The sequence below is a fragment of the Capra hircus genome, chromosome 3, assembly GCF_001704415.2.
Source record: "Capra hircus breed San Clemente chromosome 3, ASM170441v1, whole genome shotgun sequence".
In the NCBI taxonomy this organism is placed as follows: domain Eukaryota; kingdom Metazoa; phylum Chordata; class Mammalia; order Artiodactyla; family Bovidae; genus Capra; species Capra hircus.
The window spans coordinates 18,259,804-18,278,440 of NC_030810.1; the positions used below are offsets into that span (position 1 = coordinate 18,259,804).

At 57.8% G+C, this 18,637-nt stretch overlaps 1 protein-coding gene across 10 annotated transcripts in view; it reads left to right on the top strand.

Moving 5' to 3' along the window:
* PTPRF (protein tyrosine phosphatase, receptor type F) overlaps positions 497-18,637 on the top strand; it is an 84,373-nt gene continuing 66,232 nt past the window's right edge. For 6 of the 10 annotated variants that reach the window (XM_018042909.1, XM_018042923.1, XM_018042960.1 and 3 more), the window contains exons 1-3: positions 497-655; positions 7,415-7,491; positions 14,589-14,724. In XM_018042909.1, coding sequence (XP_017898398.1) covers positions 14,634-14,724 — 91 coding nt within the window. In that variant the 5' untranslated portion in view covers positions 497-655; positions 7,415-7,491; positions 14,589-14,633. The remainder of the gene's footprint in view (positions 656-7,414; positions 7,492-14,588; positions 14,725-18,637) is intronic. The other 4 variants (XM_018042964.1, XM_018042947.1, XM_018042954.1 and 1 more) reach the window with 2 other exon arrangements.

Here is an 18,637-nt window from a genome sequence, read left to right on the forward strand (position 1 = left end):
GCTGGCGTCACGATCAAAGTAGAGGTGATAAAGGGGCTTTAGCCTAAGAATTGGAATTTCAGTTTAATAAAGGGGTTCAGATTAAAATTACTACTCGAGCCAATTTCACGGCAGATTTGGGGGTTTGGACTTACTGTTGAGTTGGGGTGGGTCTGGGCTCAATAGCAGGTTCAGATCTCTACGGAGAGAAAATGGGGTCCTAGAGTAATATCAGGTTCACATTTGGATTGGAAGCCTCTAGTAGGATCCGGACTTCGCATGGAAGTTTGGGTCTGCCCATGCTTATTATTGGGGTTCCGGTTCTGTACTGGGGTCCGGGTCGGTTTAGACGCGGGGTTGGGTTGCGGCCTCGGGCCTACGCGGCTCAGCAGCTCTACGAGCGAGAGTGCACGAGGGGAGGGGCGGCGCCGGGGACGCGCACGGCAGGGGCAGGGGCGCGGGCGTGGGCGCGGGCACGCGGCTGGAGCTGGCGCGGGAGCGGCGGAATCGGTGGCGGCGGCGGCAGAGGCGGCGGCTCCAGCTCCGGCTCCGGCTCCAGCTCGGGTGGCGGTGGCGGGAGTGGGATCCGGTGGCGGCGGCGGCGGCAGAAGAGGAGCGGGAGCAGCGGCCCCAGAGGCTTGGGGGGACATGCGGACCGACGGCCCCTGGATAGGCGGTGAGTGACCCCCGGGCCCCCTTCCAGTTCCCTCCGCATCGGTCCCTTCTCCACTCCCCCGCCCTCTCCCCGCGTTCGCAGAGCGGAGCTGGGGGCGGTCCCGGGGGGCTGGAGGCGCCGCTTAGGCCGGGCCGCGCCCCCACCTGCCGCGCCCGCCGCCTCGGCTAAGCGCCCCGACCAAGCCCGGCGGCTCCTCCCCGCGTTACCCCGCGGCAGACGGACCCCCCCACCATCGCCCTGCCGCCGGCTGGCTAGCTCCCTGCCGCCCCTCGCCGCCTTCCCCTTTCTCCGCCTCGCCCCCTCCCTCCCGCCGCACCTGAGCCGCAGCCCGCGCCGCCCCCCCTCCCCCCGCCCAGCGCAAAGTTTCCCTTTTGCGTTGGGGCTCCCCCTCCTGGGTCCCACCTCGTCTACCCCCACCACCGGCGCGGACACGCTCCGGGGGCGGCCCTCAGCCTCCCACCGCCTCCCCAGCTCCGGGCGGGTCCAGGCCGCGCCCCCGCCCCCGCCGCACAGGCGCCCCCTCCCAGCCGGCGGGGGATCCGCAGCCGCCGCGCCCCCGTCTTGCTCGCGGCCCGGGCGCACGTGCCGTCCCGGGGTGCGCGGGGCGCGAGTTTGGAAACCCCCACCTCCCCAGCCCCCGCACCCAGGTCGCCGGCGCCGGCTGGGAAGGCGCTGGGCCGGGCTGTACCCGCCCCTCCCCGGGTGCAGTGACCCAAAGGCCCTGGGACGATCTGTCCCGTGAGGACGTGTCCACTCGGACCCGCTCCGGAAAGTTCACTCAGTCGCCGCCCGGCGTCCCGTCCCGTGTTGGTGTGCCCCGGTCCTCATCGCTGTGCCCACGATCCTGTCTCGGCTTATTTCTCCTTTTCCCTCCGTGTTTCCGTCTCTCTACGCCCTTCAAAGCCTCTGTATCTCTGTCTTCCCGTGTCGCGGCCTCCCACTTTCAACCCACTCCACCCCCCAAGCAATCCCGGGGTCTCTCTGCTGTCTGCGACTCCCTCCGGGTCTCCCTGCTCTCTCGCTGGCTCTCTGTGCTCTTTCTCCCGGCTCTCTGTGCTCCTTCTCTTGGGTCTCTCTGTGCTCTTCCTGGCTTTCTGCTCTCTCTTCCCAGGTCTCTCTGCTCCCTCCCCCATCTCTGGGTCTCCCTTCCTGGGTCTCTGTCGGGTCTCTTGGTGTCTCTGTCTCCCACGGACTGGAATCTCTGCTGCCCCTTTGCAGAGACCCAGACCTCCTCCTCATTCCTCTGGAATGCTGCCCCTCTGGTTCTTCCACCCCAGGGTGGGGGAGGGGCTAGTTTTTCTCCTCTTTTCAACACCCCCCCGCCCCCCAGTGCAGGGCCCCCAAGTTGGAACAGGTTGATGGGTGGGTGCCGGGTACCTGTCTGAGCTGTGAAATGGAAAGGAGGCTGCTGGCAGGAGTGGGGGGTAGGGTCCTCTGGATTCCCCTAGGGGCCCCCCCGGGGCGGGGGGGGGTGGCAGGCCTGGGAGTCTGGACTGCGGAAGTGTTGGTGATGAAGACTCCCCTCAGGCTCCCAGAGTGACCTGGTGTGGGATCTGAGCAGAGAATCCAGAGAAGTGCATTGGGGTGAGAGGCCTGGAAAAGGATCCAGGGCTGGTGCTTCCAGGGGGATCCTCAGTGGTGAAGGATCCACCGAGAAGGCAGGAGATCTGCTGAGGGATCCTTTGAGAGGCATATGGCATCCAGTGGGATCCGGAGCAAGGTTCTGTCAGAAAAATCTCAGGAAATTCTGTATTTGGCTCCTTATTAACTCTCGCTTCAGGGAGCAAGAAAATCCGTTTTTCACTGATGGTGTGAATGAGCCTAGGGCTTCAGGAAGGAGTAGGTGAGCCTCCCCAAGCATAGCCCCCCAACATCCGCAGCCCCAGCCCAGGCCACACACTCACACCCCCCTGTTTCTACACTCAGCTCACCCTCCCACCCCCACCTCCACTCCATATCCACTTGTCTCCCCAGTGCCCTCTCATTTGCACACTTGGGCCTGCGCAGCAGCCAGAGCTCCAAAATCTGCTGTGTTTGCACGCCCATGTCCCAGCCTGTGTTCTTGCTTATACTCTCACTGCTCCCCTGTGCACAGCCGAGGAAGGGTGTGTGTATACGTGCAGCCTCATGCTTTCTTCTGCACACATTTTCTCATACGTTTTTGCTTGCTCAGTTTCCCCTTGTCATTGGAGACATCTCTGTAGTTCTGTTTTCTCCTTGCTCTTCCTCTTCCCTCTTTTCTCCCTTTACGAAGAAAATAGTTTTCATATAATTTCTTCTTCTCTCCCTCCTTCTGCAGCTCCTGGCCTCCCCTCTGGTCAGCCTTGTGCACATAGTGAGCGTGTGTGTGGTGTCCCGGCTTCTAGGGGAGGAGGCTAGGTTTAGGCTAGTGAAGCACTTGGGGAGGGGATTTCGGGGAGAGGGGGATCGTTGCAATAAGAGCAGCCTGGCTGCTTTCCTTGGGAATTGTATTTATGTGCAGCAAAATGCCGGCCTTTGCTCTCTGTGCTCCCTCCAGTCTTGTTCTCGTCAGTCCTGACTGTGGAAGTCCAGTACACTCAGCAGGAGATAGGACCCCGACTGCTTCCTACAGAGGCTGTGACACACGCTACAGCCCCTCCACTTTCCAGTTTGAGACCTTGGGGATCCCGCTCTCCCTGAGTCTCAGTTTCACTCCCTATAAAATGGAAGAGGTTGTCCAACCGTAGCTGGTTGCGAAGGCTGTCGTGGGAATCCCCTGTGTGGCAGTGTATCAGCAGCAGTGGCAATTGCTTCCAGTGTGACTGATACTGCTGTGTGCTTGGATCAAGCTTGCAGCCAGGGCCCTGCTGTTGAGAAGTTCATGGTCCCTGGGGGAATAGGCTGCATCATGAGAATGCAGAGCAATTCAGTAACCTCTTATTGATTGCTGACTCTGGGCCAGACTCTGGGCCAGGCACTTTCAGCTGGGCTGCCATGCTTCCTATGGGACTACCTGCTGTGTAGAGGAGGCAGCCCCCTTCTTAGAAACTGCTAAGGTTAAGTCCAGCATTAACATCACCTAAAGCAGCCGCCATTCAGAACTGAGGTTGGAAGATTGGAGGAGTTCACCACAATTTCAGAGATCAAGATGAGATGAGTCCCAAAGAAGACCAAGAAAATGGGCTATCTCAATTGGGTTTTGAGGGATGAATAGGAGTTTTCCAACTGAAGAAAAGGCACTCCGAGCAGGGGAAAAAAACGTATGTCTAAACACCCAGAGGTCTTATCACTTGTGGCATGTTCGGAAATAGAGCAAATCTAATGCCCTGTTAAGTAACTATGACTTTACTTTGAGAACACAAAAGGGAAACACCAAATAATTAAAGCTTGAATGAGAGGGAGGGGTATGTGGAATGTGCTGTGATCAGATTCATGTTTCCAGAAGAGGATTCTATGGCTGCGGGAAATAAATAGAAATAGGGTACCCAGTGAGGAGAAAGGTGAAGGTAAGTCAGATGAGAGAGAATGGTGGTTTGGTAGCATGGAGCCATTTAGAAGGCACACATTTATTAGGGCAGGATGATTTATTGGATATGGGAGTGAGGGAGAGAAAGGGGTCTAGGTTCCTGGGAGTGACTAGATAGGGCTTTCACTGAGCCAGGGACTTGGGGATGAAAGGTGGATTTGGGGAGAGGCAGATAATAAGCTCATGGTTCGACCTGTTGGCCTTTGAGATGCTTGGAGCATTTGAGGGTGGGATGAGGGGGTCTTTTAGGAGGGAGATGTGTGTGAGAATCTGGAGCTCGTGGGAGAAGTCTGAGGAAGGATGGAGAGTTATATGAGAGCGTGTAGAGCTGTGCCCAAGAGAAGACAGCCTCACTGGTAAAAAGTGCAGACACTAGTTTCAAACTGCTGGGTTCAGAACCACTTAATAGCAGTGTGACCTTGAGCAAGTTGCTTAACATCTCTGAATTTGTTTTCCCTTTTGTCAAAATGGATATAGCAGAAGTCCATATCTTGTGCGGTGGTTAGAAGATTGAAGTTAATATGCAGAAAGGGCTTAGAATAGGGCCTGGCATCTAGTAAGTATTGCTGTCTCAGTGTTAGCAGTTCTTATTGTAATAATCATCAAAGGGAGCGGTGCAAACCCACCTGATCAGAATCACAGTGGGAAGGGCTTTTAAAACTCTTTGGGCATTTGCTCATCTAAAGTAGCTGCAATTCTGAGCTTTGGTTCGAAGGCTGGAGAGTGCCTGGCCCTCAGCCCTCAGCCCTCATGCCATCCCTGGGATCATGTGTGTTGCTCAGGTGTATCTGACGTTCAGGTGGGCTAGTGTGAGAAGACTTGAGGAAGAAGCCCTGGGGAAGAGACGTTGGGAACAGGGGGAAGGGGAATCTGAGAAGGGGCAGCCTCAGCGTGTTGGGTCCCCTGTCTCCCCACCTGCCCTGGCCCTGGGCCTCGGGTGAGGTGTCTGCCTCTGAGGTCCAGATGCACCCAGACTCTGTCCTCAGTGTTCAGATCTGTGAACAGTGGTTTTGGTTTCTTGGCAGTGTTGCAGCTGCTTCCGGGGACTGTTCTGGTGCAGCCATGGGGGCTGCCTGGGAGCCGCTTGAGAGAAGTGTCTGTGCTCCTCCAGACTTCAGCTTGCTTCTGGTCCTGCTGCCAGGCCGGCTTCCAGACTTGGCAAATGACAGAGAGCCCTGCCAGGGGCCAGCCCTGGCTTGGTGCCAAGGCCTGCTCACCTGATCCTGGTCACAAATGCCAATCTCGCTCCTGAGGCCTTTGTGGGTGCCAGCTGGTGATTCCTAACTTGGGTCTGGTACCAGCCAGGCCCTTTCTGAGTAGCTCTCCCGTTGGTCTTCTGGGTGTGCCCGGCAGCCCTGGTTGATGCTGTGTCTCCGGTGGTTCTGGGAGCTCTGCAGGTGACCCTGATTCTGATCACTCTCTTAGGTTGTTTTGGGCACTGGTGGTTCCAGGTGCTGTTCTAGCTCTTCTGGAATCCTGTTTGTGCTTCATGGTCTTTCCACGTGCAAGGTTCTCTGCCTGCTTTGTCTGTCCTCTGACCCATCTCCAGGCCATTCGGGGCATATCCCCCTCTACCCAGGTGTGGCTCCTGCTCAGCTTAGGTCCAAGCACCAGGCCCAGGGCTCCTGGTGTGGCCTTGGGTGTGGTCATAGTGCAGCTGGCTTGGGGGACCCTCCCCATTCTCTGCTTCGGGCTCTGCCCCAGGGTCTCTGAGCAACAGTGGAGCTGACAGCTTCACGCCTGGCCCCAGTGGGCATCCCCAGACAAACGGGCCTTTGAGTTTGGGACATGGAAGCTGGTTTGTCTGGCCAGACCCACCTGGCAGCCTGTGTGCTGGGAGCAGGGGCCACAGGGAGCTTTGTGGAGAAGCCGGTGGGCTGAGGGCAGGAAGTGTGTGACCATCCCAAGGCCCAGGGCTTTGGGCTCTTGGGGGAGGAGGCAATGGAGGTAGGAAAGGATGTGAGCTTCAGGGTCAGCATGAATGGTCCTGGGCTGGCCAGGCCTGTCTTGGACAGTCAGGATGGGCCTCCGGCCTGAGGACATCCCCTGTGTTGCAGAGGTGGTCAGTCTCAAGTGAGGCTGATTCCCAGGTGCCAGGTGTTGGAGGTTGGCCTTGGGGGCTCCCTGACCCAGTCCCATGGGTTCGTTTGGGAAGGAGCCAGGGTGGAACTGCCGTGTGGGGCAGGATCCCTGTGTGTGTGGCAGTGTGAGACCGAGGAGAAACGCGTGCAAGGTGCGGCCCAAGTGGCGCGGGCAGCAGGGAGATGGCTGCTGAGCAGTGGGGAGGGGGCTGAGAGCTGTGGGCAGGTCAGACCCTTCCCCCACCCAGGAGGGGACCCATGCCAGAAGGACGGGACCGGGCCCTGTCACTGTGTGTGTGCCAGTGGAAGAGGCATCCAGGGGCACACCTTCATTTTAGAAATTATAGAGCAGCACAGAGTCAAAAATAAACATTGCTTCTGAAGCTTCTTTGAAGGCTCCATGGATGCTGGTGCAGTTCTCCCCAGGTTGGGCTGTTTTCTGTGAACTCATTCACACGTCCATCTGCCCAGTCAGCGTATATTGACAGAGCACCTACTATGCGCTGGCCTTCTGCTGGGAGCTGGGGACCTGGAGCTGAGCTGGCATGCACCAAGCTTATTATGGTTATGACTCAGCGGCCACTCAGCAATTGTGTAAATAAATGAATCATCACATCTGTGGTCACTGCTCTGAGGCAAGGTCCAAGTGTGTAGCCTGGGACATCCTGGAAGGCCTCCCTGAGAAAGTGCCCTTGGCTCTGAGAGCCGAAGGATCACTGGCTAGAACAGGTGGAGAGTGCAGTCAGGCAAGGCAGAGAGACTGTAAGAATATGGCACGTGGAGAACCAGAAGAGGAAATTGTCAGGCCGGCTGGCTGGCAAGGGAGCACGGCCAGGTGGGGCTGCAGAGGTGGGCGGGCAGAACTGCTGTGCTGGAAGGTCACGCTAAGGAGTTTGGACCCAAGTTTTTCTCCTGAGGTCAGGGGCTTGGTCTGTGTTGTTCACAGCTCTATACAGGATGCCTGGCAAAAAGGCTGGCGCATAGTAGGTGCTCAGGAGCCTGGAAGGAGTGAGTGAATGAAGCGAAGAGATGGGCATTTTCACTAAATGGAGATCGTCCTGCTTGAACAGTCCCATAACCTGCTTTTTCCGCCCTTGCGTAAGCAGCACATTTTGAGTGTCTTTCTGTGTCCATACATGCTCTGCTGTGGTGCTGTTCTCAATGTTTCCTCGTCCTTTTCCCTCTTTCCAGGAAGGAGCGGAGGCCCCGGTGCCCTGCCCTCAGTGCTGCTTGTCCAAGAGTGACTGGCGTGAGTGAGCGGAAACCTGGTGAGTGTCCAGCCAGGTAGGGGCACGGAGGGCCAGGCTGGGCAGTTCAGACTTAGACACAGACTGGTGGAGAGCCACGAAAGGATTGTCGCTAGGGGACACGGTGATGCAGGGTGCCTGTGGCAGAGAGGTAATGGAGGCCCGGACAAGGAACGCAGCAGCGGCAGTGGAGAGGAGGGATCCGAGTGCTATTTAGGGAGGCCGAGTAGACAGGACATGGTGCAGGGTTGAATGTGGGGCAGGAGGCGGGGGCCGGGGGAGGTGTCGCGGATGGCTCTCGAGTCTCTGGCTGGAGTGGGTGGTGGAGGTGGCTGGGGAATGATATACAGCTTGTCAGCTGCTGTAGGTGTGAAATAGACTTCAGGGTAACATTGCAGGACTTCCACCAGGATCTCTGTGCTTCCCATTCCCCATGTTTCTATAGAAAAGAGTGTTCCTGTTGACTGTAGGTTATGGAAGAAAGAGCAGGATCCTCACAAGATCTGGGGCCCATCCTTCCATGTCTCTTTGAAATCGACTTCTCTCTATCTGCTAGAAGCCCAGAGCAGAGTTGCAAGGAATGAAGTTGGAGGGTTTGGTTGCAGTTGAAGTGTGTTGGGCCTTGGATGTCAGACTAAAGACTCTCCTGAGCGCGATATGAAGGCACTGAACATTCTTAATCAGAGAACCTGCATCCGCATATTCATCCGCCCATTTTCCCATTCATGAAACATTATCTGCATGGCTACTGTGGGCTAAAAGCAGCAGGCAAAGCTGAGGGCCTTGATCGGATATGCATGTCTGTAAACTGAAGGGAGCGTTGGTTTGTGTGCAGGAGGGGCTGGAAGGGAATGACCAGAGGCAGGAAACCCACTGAAGACATGGGTGCTGATGAGATCTTCCTAACGTGGTGGTTTTTGGGATGGAGGCAAGACACATTCAAACGTATTGACCAGCTGCATAGGTGGGATGAGGGAAAGGGAGAATTTGAGAGGCCTGGCTGGCTTGGGTGACTGGTCACGGTGGTGCTCGTCACTGAGCTGGGGACCTGGAGGAGGGGTTGGGGAGGATGGGCTCCGGTTGAGTCTGAGTCCTCTGCAAGTGCCCTGAAGGCAGAGCCCATGACTGTCCTGTTCATCACCCTGCCTTCTGGCTCAGGGCCCAGTAGGCCCCCCTGGACAGTTCTGCATGATAGCCAGTGAAGAGGTCTGTGGAAGAAATGGGTTTGGCCTAGGGAGGGGAGGAAATGAGCATGTATCGGGCATCTGCTGGGGGCCAGGCCCTGTGTGTGGTGAGGTGGGCTTTGGGCGTCTGTAGAAGATGCAGGGGCAAGGCCGTGTCACTGGCCTTGGAAAGGCCAGATTGGGAAAGGTCAGATTGGGAGGGTGGGTATGGGGATACCCATCACCTGTCCATCCACCTGTTGTGGGTCTGACCTTCCTGGGAGCCCAGTCTCACCAGAAAGGGGGCCTGAACATGGAGCCCCTCTGTCCTCTGGGGAGGGCACTTGCTGATGGCATATGTGAAGGGCTAGGACTAAGGTGTGCTATGTGGCTGGGCTTCTGGAGGCAAGACTGACTGGGAGGGGGTGGGCAAGATGCCTTGAGATCCAGAGACCTAGGTTCAGCTAATGTAAGAGTCAAGCATACCTGGGGTCTTGGGGCTGGGTCATAGGGACTGGGTTCTGGGGCAGGGGCCAGGGCAGGACCTAGGGGACATCCGGGAACGATCTTGCTGTCCACAATGGGGTTTCTCAGCCTCAGGACTGCATTTTGGACCAGATAATCCTTAATTTTGGGGGGCTGACCCGTTAACTGTAGGATGTCCAACAGCATCCCTCCTTTCTTCCTACTATGCCAGTAGCACTTACCCCCTCCCCCATCAGACGATCAGAACTGTCTCTAGACGTTGCCTGATGTCCCATCGTGGGGCAAGATTGCCCTGGATTGAGAAGCACATGTCTGTGCCACTTTTTGCTGCTTTCTCTGTGTGTACAAATCTGGAAAACTGAGGAGGGCCACTCAGGGAAGATCCGTACTGTTCGGCCACTGGAACTGAGTTCTGGTGGGTGAGTAGGTGGCTGGGCCAGGGGAAGGCCTTTCTTCCAGTAGAGAGAACAATGAGTGCAGAGGCCTGGAGGCACCACGTTGGTGAACTTTAACCGAGGGGAGGCTCCACTCCCCAGAGGAAGGAGGCCAGAGGGCTGGTGGCCTAGGAGTTATAGCTAGGAAGGTGCCTCTGCTGGCCCCTTGGTCTCCTGCCCCCAGAGCTAAGCCTCTGCTGGAGCTCGTGCCTCCCCCAGTGACTCTGGGACAGTCTTCGTAGGCTCGCCGTCTGCTCACAGAGGAGCCTGAATTGCTGAGGGCTGCCCGGAGAAGGCAAGGGTACCCCACTCCAGTACTCTTGCCTGGAAAATCCCATGGACGGAGGAGCCTGGTGGGCTACAGTTCATGGGGTCGAGAAGAGTCGGACAGGACTAAGCGACTTCACTTTCACTTTTCGCTTTCATGCATTGGAGGAGGAAATGGCAACCCACTCCAGTGTTCTTGCTTGGAGAATCCCAGGGACGGGGGAGCCTGGTGGGCTGCCATCTATGGGGTCGCACAGAGTCGGACAAGACTGAAGTGACTTAGCAGCAGCAGCCAGGGGCTCAGGGTCCCAGCTGCCTGGGGAAGGGGGGCTGATTCTGGCTGTGCTCCTAGACCCTGACCAACTAGCTGGAGGAGCAAAGGCGGCCTGCTGCTGGCCGCCTCCTTTCTCGGGGCCGAGGTCACAGCACGGCTGAGACTGATTTATTCCCGTCTTAATCTGGTGGTTGGTTTGGTGAGAGTTGGAAACACGTTGGTTTTCCCTTCCCAAGAGTAACAAGGCCTGTTTCCGCCTCCGCGGCCGCTGCTGCAGTGCCACGCGGTGAAGTGTCCGGGACGTGACAAAAGGGCTCGGTTAGCTGCCCGCCGGTGAGAAGATGAACAGCTCGCGGCGCTGCCCGCCCTCACATTCCTCCTGCCCAGGCGCTGGCCTCTCCCCTTGGCCGGCTGCTCCCTGGGGCCCTGCATACCCCTCTTTCTACTAACGTCCATTCTGGGGCCCCAGGCCCCCCTGGGAGCCAGGGTCCTGGCCCAGGGAGGAAGTGTGGAGGAAGCTGTAGGAACAGGTGGTATTTGGAGACTAATTAATATTTGTGAATAATAACACGTGCCCAAGGGAAACAAATCAATCTGTGTTTCCATATTCATGAGGAGGCCTCGGAATGATCCCAGCTGTTCTCCAGCCAGGGAACCCCCCCACGCTCCGCCGCCATGGCCAGCGTCACATGGTCTCCCGGGGGCAGCCCCCATTGAGGCCGGCACGGGTGGCTGGCTGCATGGAGGTGGCCTGGCCTGTTTACAGGCCTGTCCGAGATGTTTGTGTTCGAATCCTATGGCTTGGTGTGGTTCCTGCTCCTTTCTTTTTCCTCACAGCAGAGATCCCCAGGCTCTTCAGTTTCACTAACCAGTACAATTTCCAGAAGGACTTGGAGGCCAGACCTGGGGTTAGCCATTTTTATTTTGCCAAAGTAAGGACATTATTAAAAAATAACTGGTATCTGCTATCCCCCATCACTTCCTGTAAGAAAGGACATTTTAACACCAAGGACAAAATTTCAGAATAAAGGACAGTTCTTCCCAAGAAAGGGCAGTTGGCAGCTTTACGTTGATGTAGTGAAGGAAAAGGATATATGAAAACCATTCTGAGTGTAGAAAAATGGCATCCAGTGATACTGTACAATAGCATTCAGTACGGAATTGTTTTCCTGCCCAAGTGTGTCAGTTGGTAGAACCGATGGTCCGCAGTGCAATCCAGAGACGAGCCGAGTGTGCAAGCGCTCAGGCTGTGTTTCCATCTCGGCTGTTGAGAGTCCAGACTTGCCCAGCCATGGGCAGAAGTGGGCACTCTGCTCTTAGCGCCACTGCACTGAATTCAGAAGGTTCTCAGCCACCCCAGCCAGGCGGGCGTCAGTCCGCCTCCCTACTCCCCTCGTGCCGTCTCCTCCCAGGTGACCCTGAGCACCCTGGGGCTGGGGGCAGGGCCAGTGTCTAGACCCGGGGCCTGGGACTCTGATGGGACTTCAGCGCGGGGCCCTGGAGCTGGGAGCGGCCTGCACCGCCTGACACTGGGGTGGGCTCTGTGCCCAGAGTCGGGGCGGAGGCAGCTTGCTCATACCGGGAGCTGGTGAGGGAGAAGCCCTAGCCGGGACAGCTATGTGCTGGCCAGAGTAATTCCCTGAGAACGTGTCTGTATTTTGTGTCCCCATGTTTCCCCTTCACTCTGGGTGTCCCCATGTCCGTGGAACTGCTGGGAGAAGCTGTCTAGGAGGGACTGTCATCTTTTCAACGTCTTCACCTCTGTCTGTCCTCTTTCTGCATCGGAGCAGTGTCCTTGGCACTCCAGACCCAGATACACAGGGCAAGCCAGGAGTCCCCACATCAGAGCCAGTTGTCTTTGTTACAGTGGCAGTGGGCCTACCAGAGGCCCAGTTTCTCTGACACCTATGGGCAGAATCTCATCCAAGAGGGTACCACACGATATCTGCTCTGGAGTAGCAGCCCCACAATGGCTGTACTGGGCTTTTCTGGTGACTCAGCAGTAAAGAATCTGCCTGCAGTGCTGGAGACTCAGGTTCAATCCCTGCATCAGGAAGATCCCCTGGAGAAGGAAACGGCAACCCACTCCAGTATTCTAGCCTGGGAAGTCCCGCAGACAGAAGAACCTGGTAGGCTGCGGCCCATGGGGTCAGAGAAGAAGCAGACATGACCAAGTGACGCTGTGGCTGTGCTGGGGACTGACACCCCCTGATACTGATAACTGGTGTTATTTCTCTGAGATAATGTACCTCGGTAATGTCCATCGGGCAGCTGCGCACCCGTGATGTCTGTCCACACTCACGTGGCATCTGGCCGGGATGGCTACACCTCCATATCTCTGCCTGGGAGATGCACTGCTGTGCTTACTATGCCAAGGCAGCTACAGGGGACTATGGCTCAGTGGCCGTTATACCGGGGAGTTACACTCCATGACGGCTGTGCTGTGCTGAACCTCCACAGTGTCACCCCTGCATCCATGCCAGAGAGATCTGTGTGTCTGCACGGGTGCTGGAGGGGGACAGGTTCACACCTGGACGGCTTGTACAGTACCTGGGAGGGAAACCTCTGTGAATGTCGTGTTGTTGCACCCCATGGTGTCTGCACTGGTCCCCTCTGCCTCTGTCCTGTGGTGCAGCACGCCACTGATGCAGGCACCAAGGATGCAGGATGGTGTTATCAAGGGCCCACACCCCATGACAGCCCGGCCCGGCAGTTCACCACCTGGTGTCTGCTGGGAGGTTGAACTCTATCACTGGTCACCGTGCGGCACGACAGTGCTGTGGGGACCACGCCCGGACAGGCAGGGCCCTAGTGATGCGTGACCTCCATCCCAACTTGGCCATACAAGGCATCGTGGTGGGGACGCCCTCTCTCCTGGTCTCAGCTACCTGAACTCTGATCATTGAGCAGAACCCCAGGTTCGGGGTGAATGGGGCTGGATGCCCACGAGGCTGCTTCAGTGCTCTTGCTTTTCCTGCTCAGTCCATCTCAGACTTTCGGTACGATCTTGGGACAAGAGACAGTCCCCCGCTTCCCCTTTGTGGTCAGCCCCTACCTCATTGCGCAGTCCTCCTGCTTTGTCCCAGCACCTTTGCTCACTTTCTGCCCTCTGCTCTTCGGAACTTTGTCCCGGTTGAGACTGGGGTCCAAGTTCCAGGGCAGAGCAGAGCCATCTTTGAGTCTGGTCTCTCCCTGTTCCCAGCCCTGTCACCTCCTTGCAGAGTCTCTCACCCTGTGGGTCAGCTGGGTCTGGTCCCCTCTCCCACCCGAGTCTGTAGGAGCCGCCGTGGAGCCCTGAGGTGTGTCCACCATCACTCTGTGCCCTGTTGTGTCCCCAGGGCATTAATGAGGGACTTTGTACACCAGCCCCTGTCCCAGAGCAAGGTGTGAGTCGAGCTGGTGGGCACTGGAGCAGATCTCCTGAAGCCCCCTGAATGGGTGCCGTGGGAGAGAGACCCTCAGGAGCTCGCCATCAGGGCCGGGGAGTGATAGCAGTGTGTCTGTACTGTCTAGTGTGACCATGCTGAGCACTCTGCGTAGGGGCCAGATAGGGTGTGTGTGGAGAGGGAAAGAGCGCACTCAACCGAGGAGCCCTGTAAGCAAAGGTCTGGAGGCATTCAGACCATCCCGTATGGTCTTCCCCTGCCTGGGTTCCTGGCTCAGCCTGGAGGGCAGTTGTGAGCGAGTCGCCATCTGGAGCTTGCACCCCGTTAGTTGATCTGCTCTGGGCCATTGGGGTAGGGCAGAGGAGGTGTGGGGTTGACTCTCAGGGTCCAGCACCTCCAGTCCTGGCCACTAAGGCCTCCCTGTGATTTTCCTGTAGAGAAGGCTGGTGCCATGGGAATTGGGTAGGATGAGGGTGGCCAGGCAGGGCAGCTGCAACTCATCCAGAGCGCGTCCTGGCGAGCCCAGACGGGTTGCGGCTTTGGCTCCCAGCCTCTGATACCTGGATCCTGTCTGTAGCCGCCAGGGCTGTGCTCTGAGGCCTGTGCCCAGCATATAGGCTCTGCTGGGCAGAGGAGGGGCAACAGGAGGCCTCAGAACTCTGGAGTTCCTGGCCTCTGTGGGTCTGCTAACTGCTCTGTCTCGGTCTCCATCTCCCTTTGTGTGTCTGTGTCTCTTGGACTCCGTTTCCCTGTCCCAGTCCCCTTATGGAGGCATGTTGGAAACTCTAGGTCCGGAATGGAACATCCCTGTACATTCTCTGCTCTCAGAAGCCCCTGCCCCCTACTCAGGTTTAGAGGATGAGCTGAGGGCGTCTTGTACTCTCCCTGCAAATAACTGGTGGGTTATCCTTGGGGTCTCCAGGGAATCGGTGAGGAGTCTGGGTTTGCACAAGATTTGGAAGGTCTAGATGGTCATTGCACACTCCAGAGTGGGGGTGTCTGTTGAACTAGGTGGTCTTGGTGGTAAGTGGGGGCCAGGAGGTGGCGGGTGGACAGTGGGACATGGATGGATACCAGCCAGTTAACTCTGCCCTTCTCTCCATCACAGGTTGATTGTCCCAGGCTGTGGTTGGCCGAGGTGCTAGAGCCCCGGATGACCCCTGAGCCAGCCCCAGGGAGGACGATGGTGCCCCTCGTCCCTGCACTTGTGATGCTTGGTTTGGTGGCAGGTGCCCATGGTGACAGTAAGTCTGGCCCCTCAAGGTGTGGGGCCTCCCAGATGGAAAGGATGCATTCTTCCTAGTAGGACTCTGGGAGGGGGAATGGGATCAGTCACCAGGAGAGACCGATGGCTAATACACCTCCAGACCTTCTGTCCCAGAGAGGCCTCCCGCTTGGAGCACCCGCCTCCAAGGAGCACCCTGTGGAATACCCACCTGTCTCTTACGGTGCTGCAGGGTGGGGCATGTGTGAGTGTGACCCTGTTTATGGGCTGAAGGTGAGACGTGCCCAGGATTTGTGTGGTCACGGACGATGTGCTCAGGCGGGTACTGTGTCCACTGCTGTGGACCTGTGCAGAAGGCACAGTGTGGGTTGCATCAGGGGATGGTGTGGGAATCGGGGGGCCTCATACAAGGAACGTGTGTGGATGTGTGAATGGGACACCAGGTGTGTGCACAGGTCCAGGGAAGGGTGAGAAGGCAGCCTCCGTAGCCCTTCCCGTGGTCTAGGCCCTTGTAGACACTGAGCCCTTCCTTCCCTTCCCTGCATCAAGGCAGAGGGGCCTCCCCTCCCCCAGCCCCTCAGCCCTTAGAGTGGGGGAAGATTGCACTTGGCCACAGGAAGCTGGGCTCCAGCGCCCCTCCTTGTGTGCTGGGGGAGGTGGGATTGTCCCCTGCCCAGATCCAACTCGGAACTTTGGTCCCTTTCCTGCCGCCCTTCCCCCTGCCTGGCACTACAAGACTGGCCGCAGCCCGCCCCATCACCATGGTTACCACTGCTTGGTTACTGGTGGGAGGCGGGGCACAGGGCAGATTTAGCCAATCTGCACACGGAGGAGGAGGGGCGAGGTCGGAGCCAAGGTCCCCGGGGAACGAGGCTGTTCCCATCCTGTCCAGAGCCCAGAGCTGGCCCAGGGCCAACCTGGGGGTCAGCCCGGGGGTCAGCAGGCCATAGGTTCCCCCCGCCCCCTCTCCCAAGTATCTGGGTGCAGAGCTCTCTCCTTGCCCCACCCAAGCCCTTTCTCCTAAGGGCTCATTAATTATTCAGGACCAGACCCTGGAGGGGGTGGAACTGGAGAGCTCCGCCCTTTGTCCTCCAGGCTGAGCTGGGTGGGGCTCCTAGGGCAAGGGGGAGACAGGGTATTCCTCTTGGGGTGCGGGGCGTGGGGTAATGAGAGCCTTAAGGTGCTGGTGATTAGAGGACCAGGCTAGCCGGAGCAGGGCAGGGTGGGGGGTGCTGGAGAGAGCTGGAGCCTGCAGGGACAGCCCGGGGCAGAAGTCACTGGGTGTGACTCTGAGATGGCAAGGAGGCCAAGGCTCATCAGAGTCAGCCTCTGGACACTGACTTGCTGGCCTCGCTCCCCGACCCTCACTCTGGACACTCTTAGGGCCTGCAAATGGGAGCTTGAGAGGAGAGGGAGGACCACGCTGCTGGCTGTCAGAGACAATACACCTGGGAGCGAAACTGCCTCCTCTCCTGCTCAGACCCAACATGCTGGAACCTGTGCCCACACCCTCATCCCCCCAGACCTGCCCATCTTTCTGTGTTCTCTCTCCTGTGAATGGCTTTCCCACCCACCCAGCCACCCAAGTGAGAAACCTGGGCCTCCTCCCACTCTCATACCCACATCTAATCCATCACCAGGTTCTGCTGTTTCTCCCTCCTGAATGTCTTTGGAATGCATCCACCTCTCCCTCCACGGCCTCATCCAAGCCAGGCTCAGTGCTCTCTGGGGCTTTTGCAGGCCACAACCTCCTGGTGGCTTCCTGTCTCTGTTCCATGGTGGGAGTCATGGTGCAAAATGAAAACCTGACCACGTTGTCTCTCAGTTGAAAATCCCTCGCTCTCTGTTGCCTTTCAGTTGGAGCCTTGGGGTCCAGGCCCTGCGTCTTTGAGCCTCTGCCAGCCTCATCCTTCACCTGCCCCATCCTTCACCATCCCACCCCCCGTGCTGACTTCTCAGTTGCTCCCGTGCTCTCCTGTTTCCTCTGATAGAAACCCTCTTCCCCGTCCCCTTCCCCTGACGATTTCCACTCACCTGGAGCCATCACCTCCTCCAGGAGCCTTGGTCATGTGCTGTTCCCCTGGGCACATGTGACTCTGTGTCAGGTCTGCAAGTCCCAGGGGGTCAGACCATTGTCCAGCTCAGGGCCTGGAGTTTGGTAGATGAGTCATTGAATTGGAAGGGTGGGGTCAGGCCTGAACCCCTAGTAGGAGCAGAGTGGAACAGAGCAGAGTCTAAGAACCTCCATGCTGGTCTCTTAAGGACCAGAGCCCAAAGACCATGGTCTTGAAGGTAGGAACCAGCTGGAGATGCCAAAACAGGTGAGTTGGGTTCTGCTCACAGGCGGAGAGCGGAAGAGGGGCCTGGGCTGGGGCTGTGATGACCTGACCCCAGGAGGCCCAGACGTTTGGATTTGTCCCTGCCCCCACACCTTGGCCAGCCTTAGGCTGGGCCTGGGAGACTTCTAGCCAGGGCAAGCAGGCAACGTGGCCAGAGCTGCTGCAAAAGGTAGGGCAGGCGCCCCAGAGAATTGACGACCGGAGCAGTGGAGCGCGGAGCGGACAAATGTGTTTCTATAGGCCTCTTAACGAGACAAATGAATGGGGGCCCTGGCCTCTGAGGGAAGTGCAGGGAAGAGGGGCGGAGAGGCAGCTGCCAAGAGTTAGCCCAGAGGCCTCGAGTCAATGCCGAGTCAGCTCCGGCGGGGACCTGGGCATGGGGCTCGGGGACTCCCCCAGCTGGGGCTTGTGTTTCTGAAGAGGGCAGCTTGTGGGGGCAGAGGTGGTCCTGAGCAGGAAGAGGTTTCTGCTGATCTGCTGTGTGCTTGTCAGGTGCTCAGTGGGAAGAATCCACACAGGCCTGCATCTGGAACCTGCGGTGGGGTTACTACAGCGTGCGCTGTGCTGGGGGCGGTGTTGGCACCCCCAGAGGTAGTGACCTAAGCGTTGTGGGAGGGGGTAGGAGGCTTCCTGGAAAACCGGGGCCCTGAAGGGTGAGTGGGCATTTGCTAAAGGTTGGGGGGGGGGGAGTGTTGCCTGAGATGAGACAGGGGAAGACGCAGGAACGGGCTTCTCCCTGGAGCCCATGAGAGGACCGCCGTGAGGACCATCTCCCTTTTGTTCCCAGACAGTGTAGGGCAGACCAGTTACTTGAAATCATAGGAGCCCAGAGTAGGATGTGGAGAAGGCAATGGCCACCTACTCCAGTACTCTTGCCTGGAAAATCCCATGGACGGAGGAGCCTGGTGGGCTGCAGTCCATGGAGTCATGAAGAGTCGGACACAACTGAGCGACTTCACTTTCATGCATTGGAGAAGGAAATGGCAACCCACTCCGGTGTTGTTGCCTGGAGAATCCCAGGGATGGGGGAGCCTGGTGGGCTGCCATCTATGGGGTCGCCCAGAGTCGACACAACTGAAGCGACTAAGCAGCAGCAGAGCAGAATGCCTAAAGGCTAGAAGAATAGGTGGGTAGGTAAAGTCCTAAGTAACTGGGGATGTATCTGTCATCGCAGCCCCGACCTGGCCCGTGGAGCTGGAATGGGCCAGGTAGTGTGCTTGCTGCACGTGGTTCAGCGGTGCCTTCCCCACCCCACCACCCCATCCTTGGGGCAGCCAGACCTGGTGGCCCGTCTAGACTCTGCCCTCGGTGGAACTTCCGGCAGGTTGCTTTCCCTCTCAGGGACTGTTTTCCTATTGCACAATGAGGATAGTCACTTCTACCTGGAAAGGTTAACTGAGGTCACATGTTCAAGGCATCTGACATTTCATACGTGCTCCCTCCATCCCAGGCCATGACCTGGAGCTTGCTGTGTGTCCCCTGGGAGCCCAGGGTTGTCTCTGAGCGAACCTCCCTCCTGGGGATGCCAGAAGTGGTCACAGGAGCCAGCGTTAATGAGTCCCCAGCTCATTAGGCTGTTCAGGGCCGGGGAAA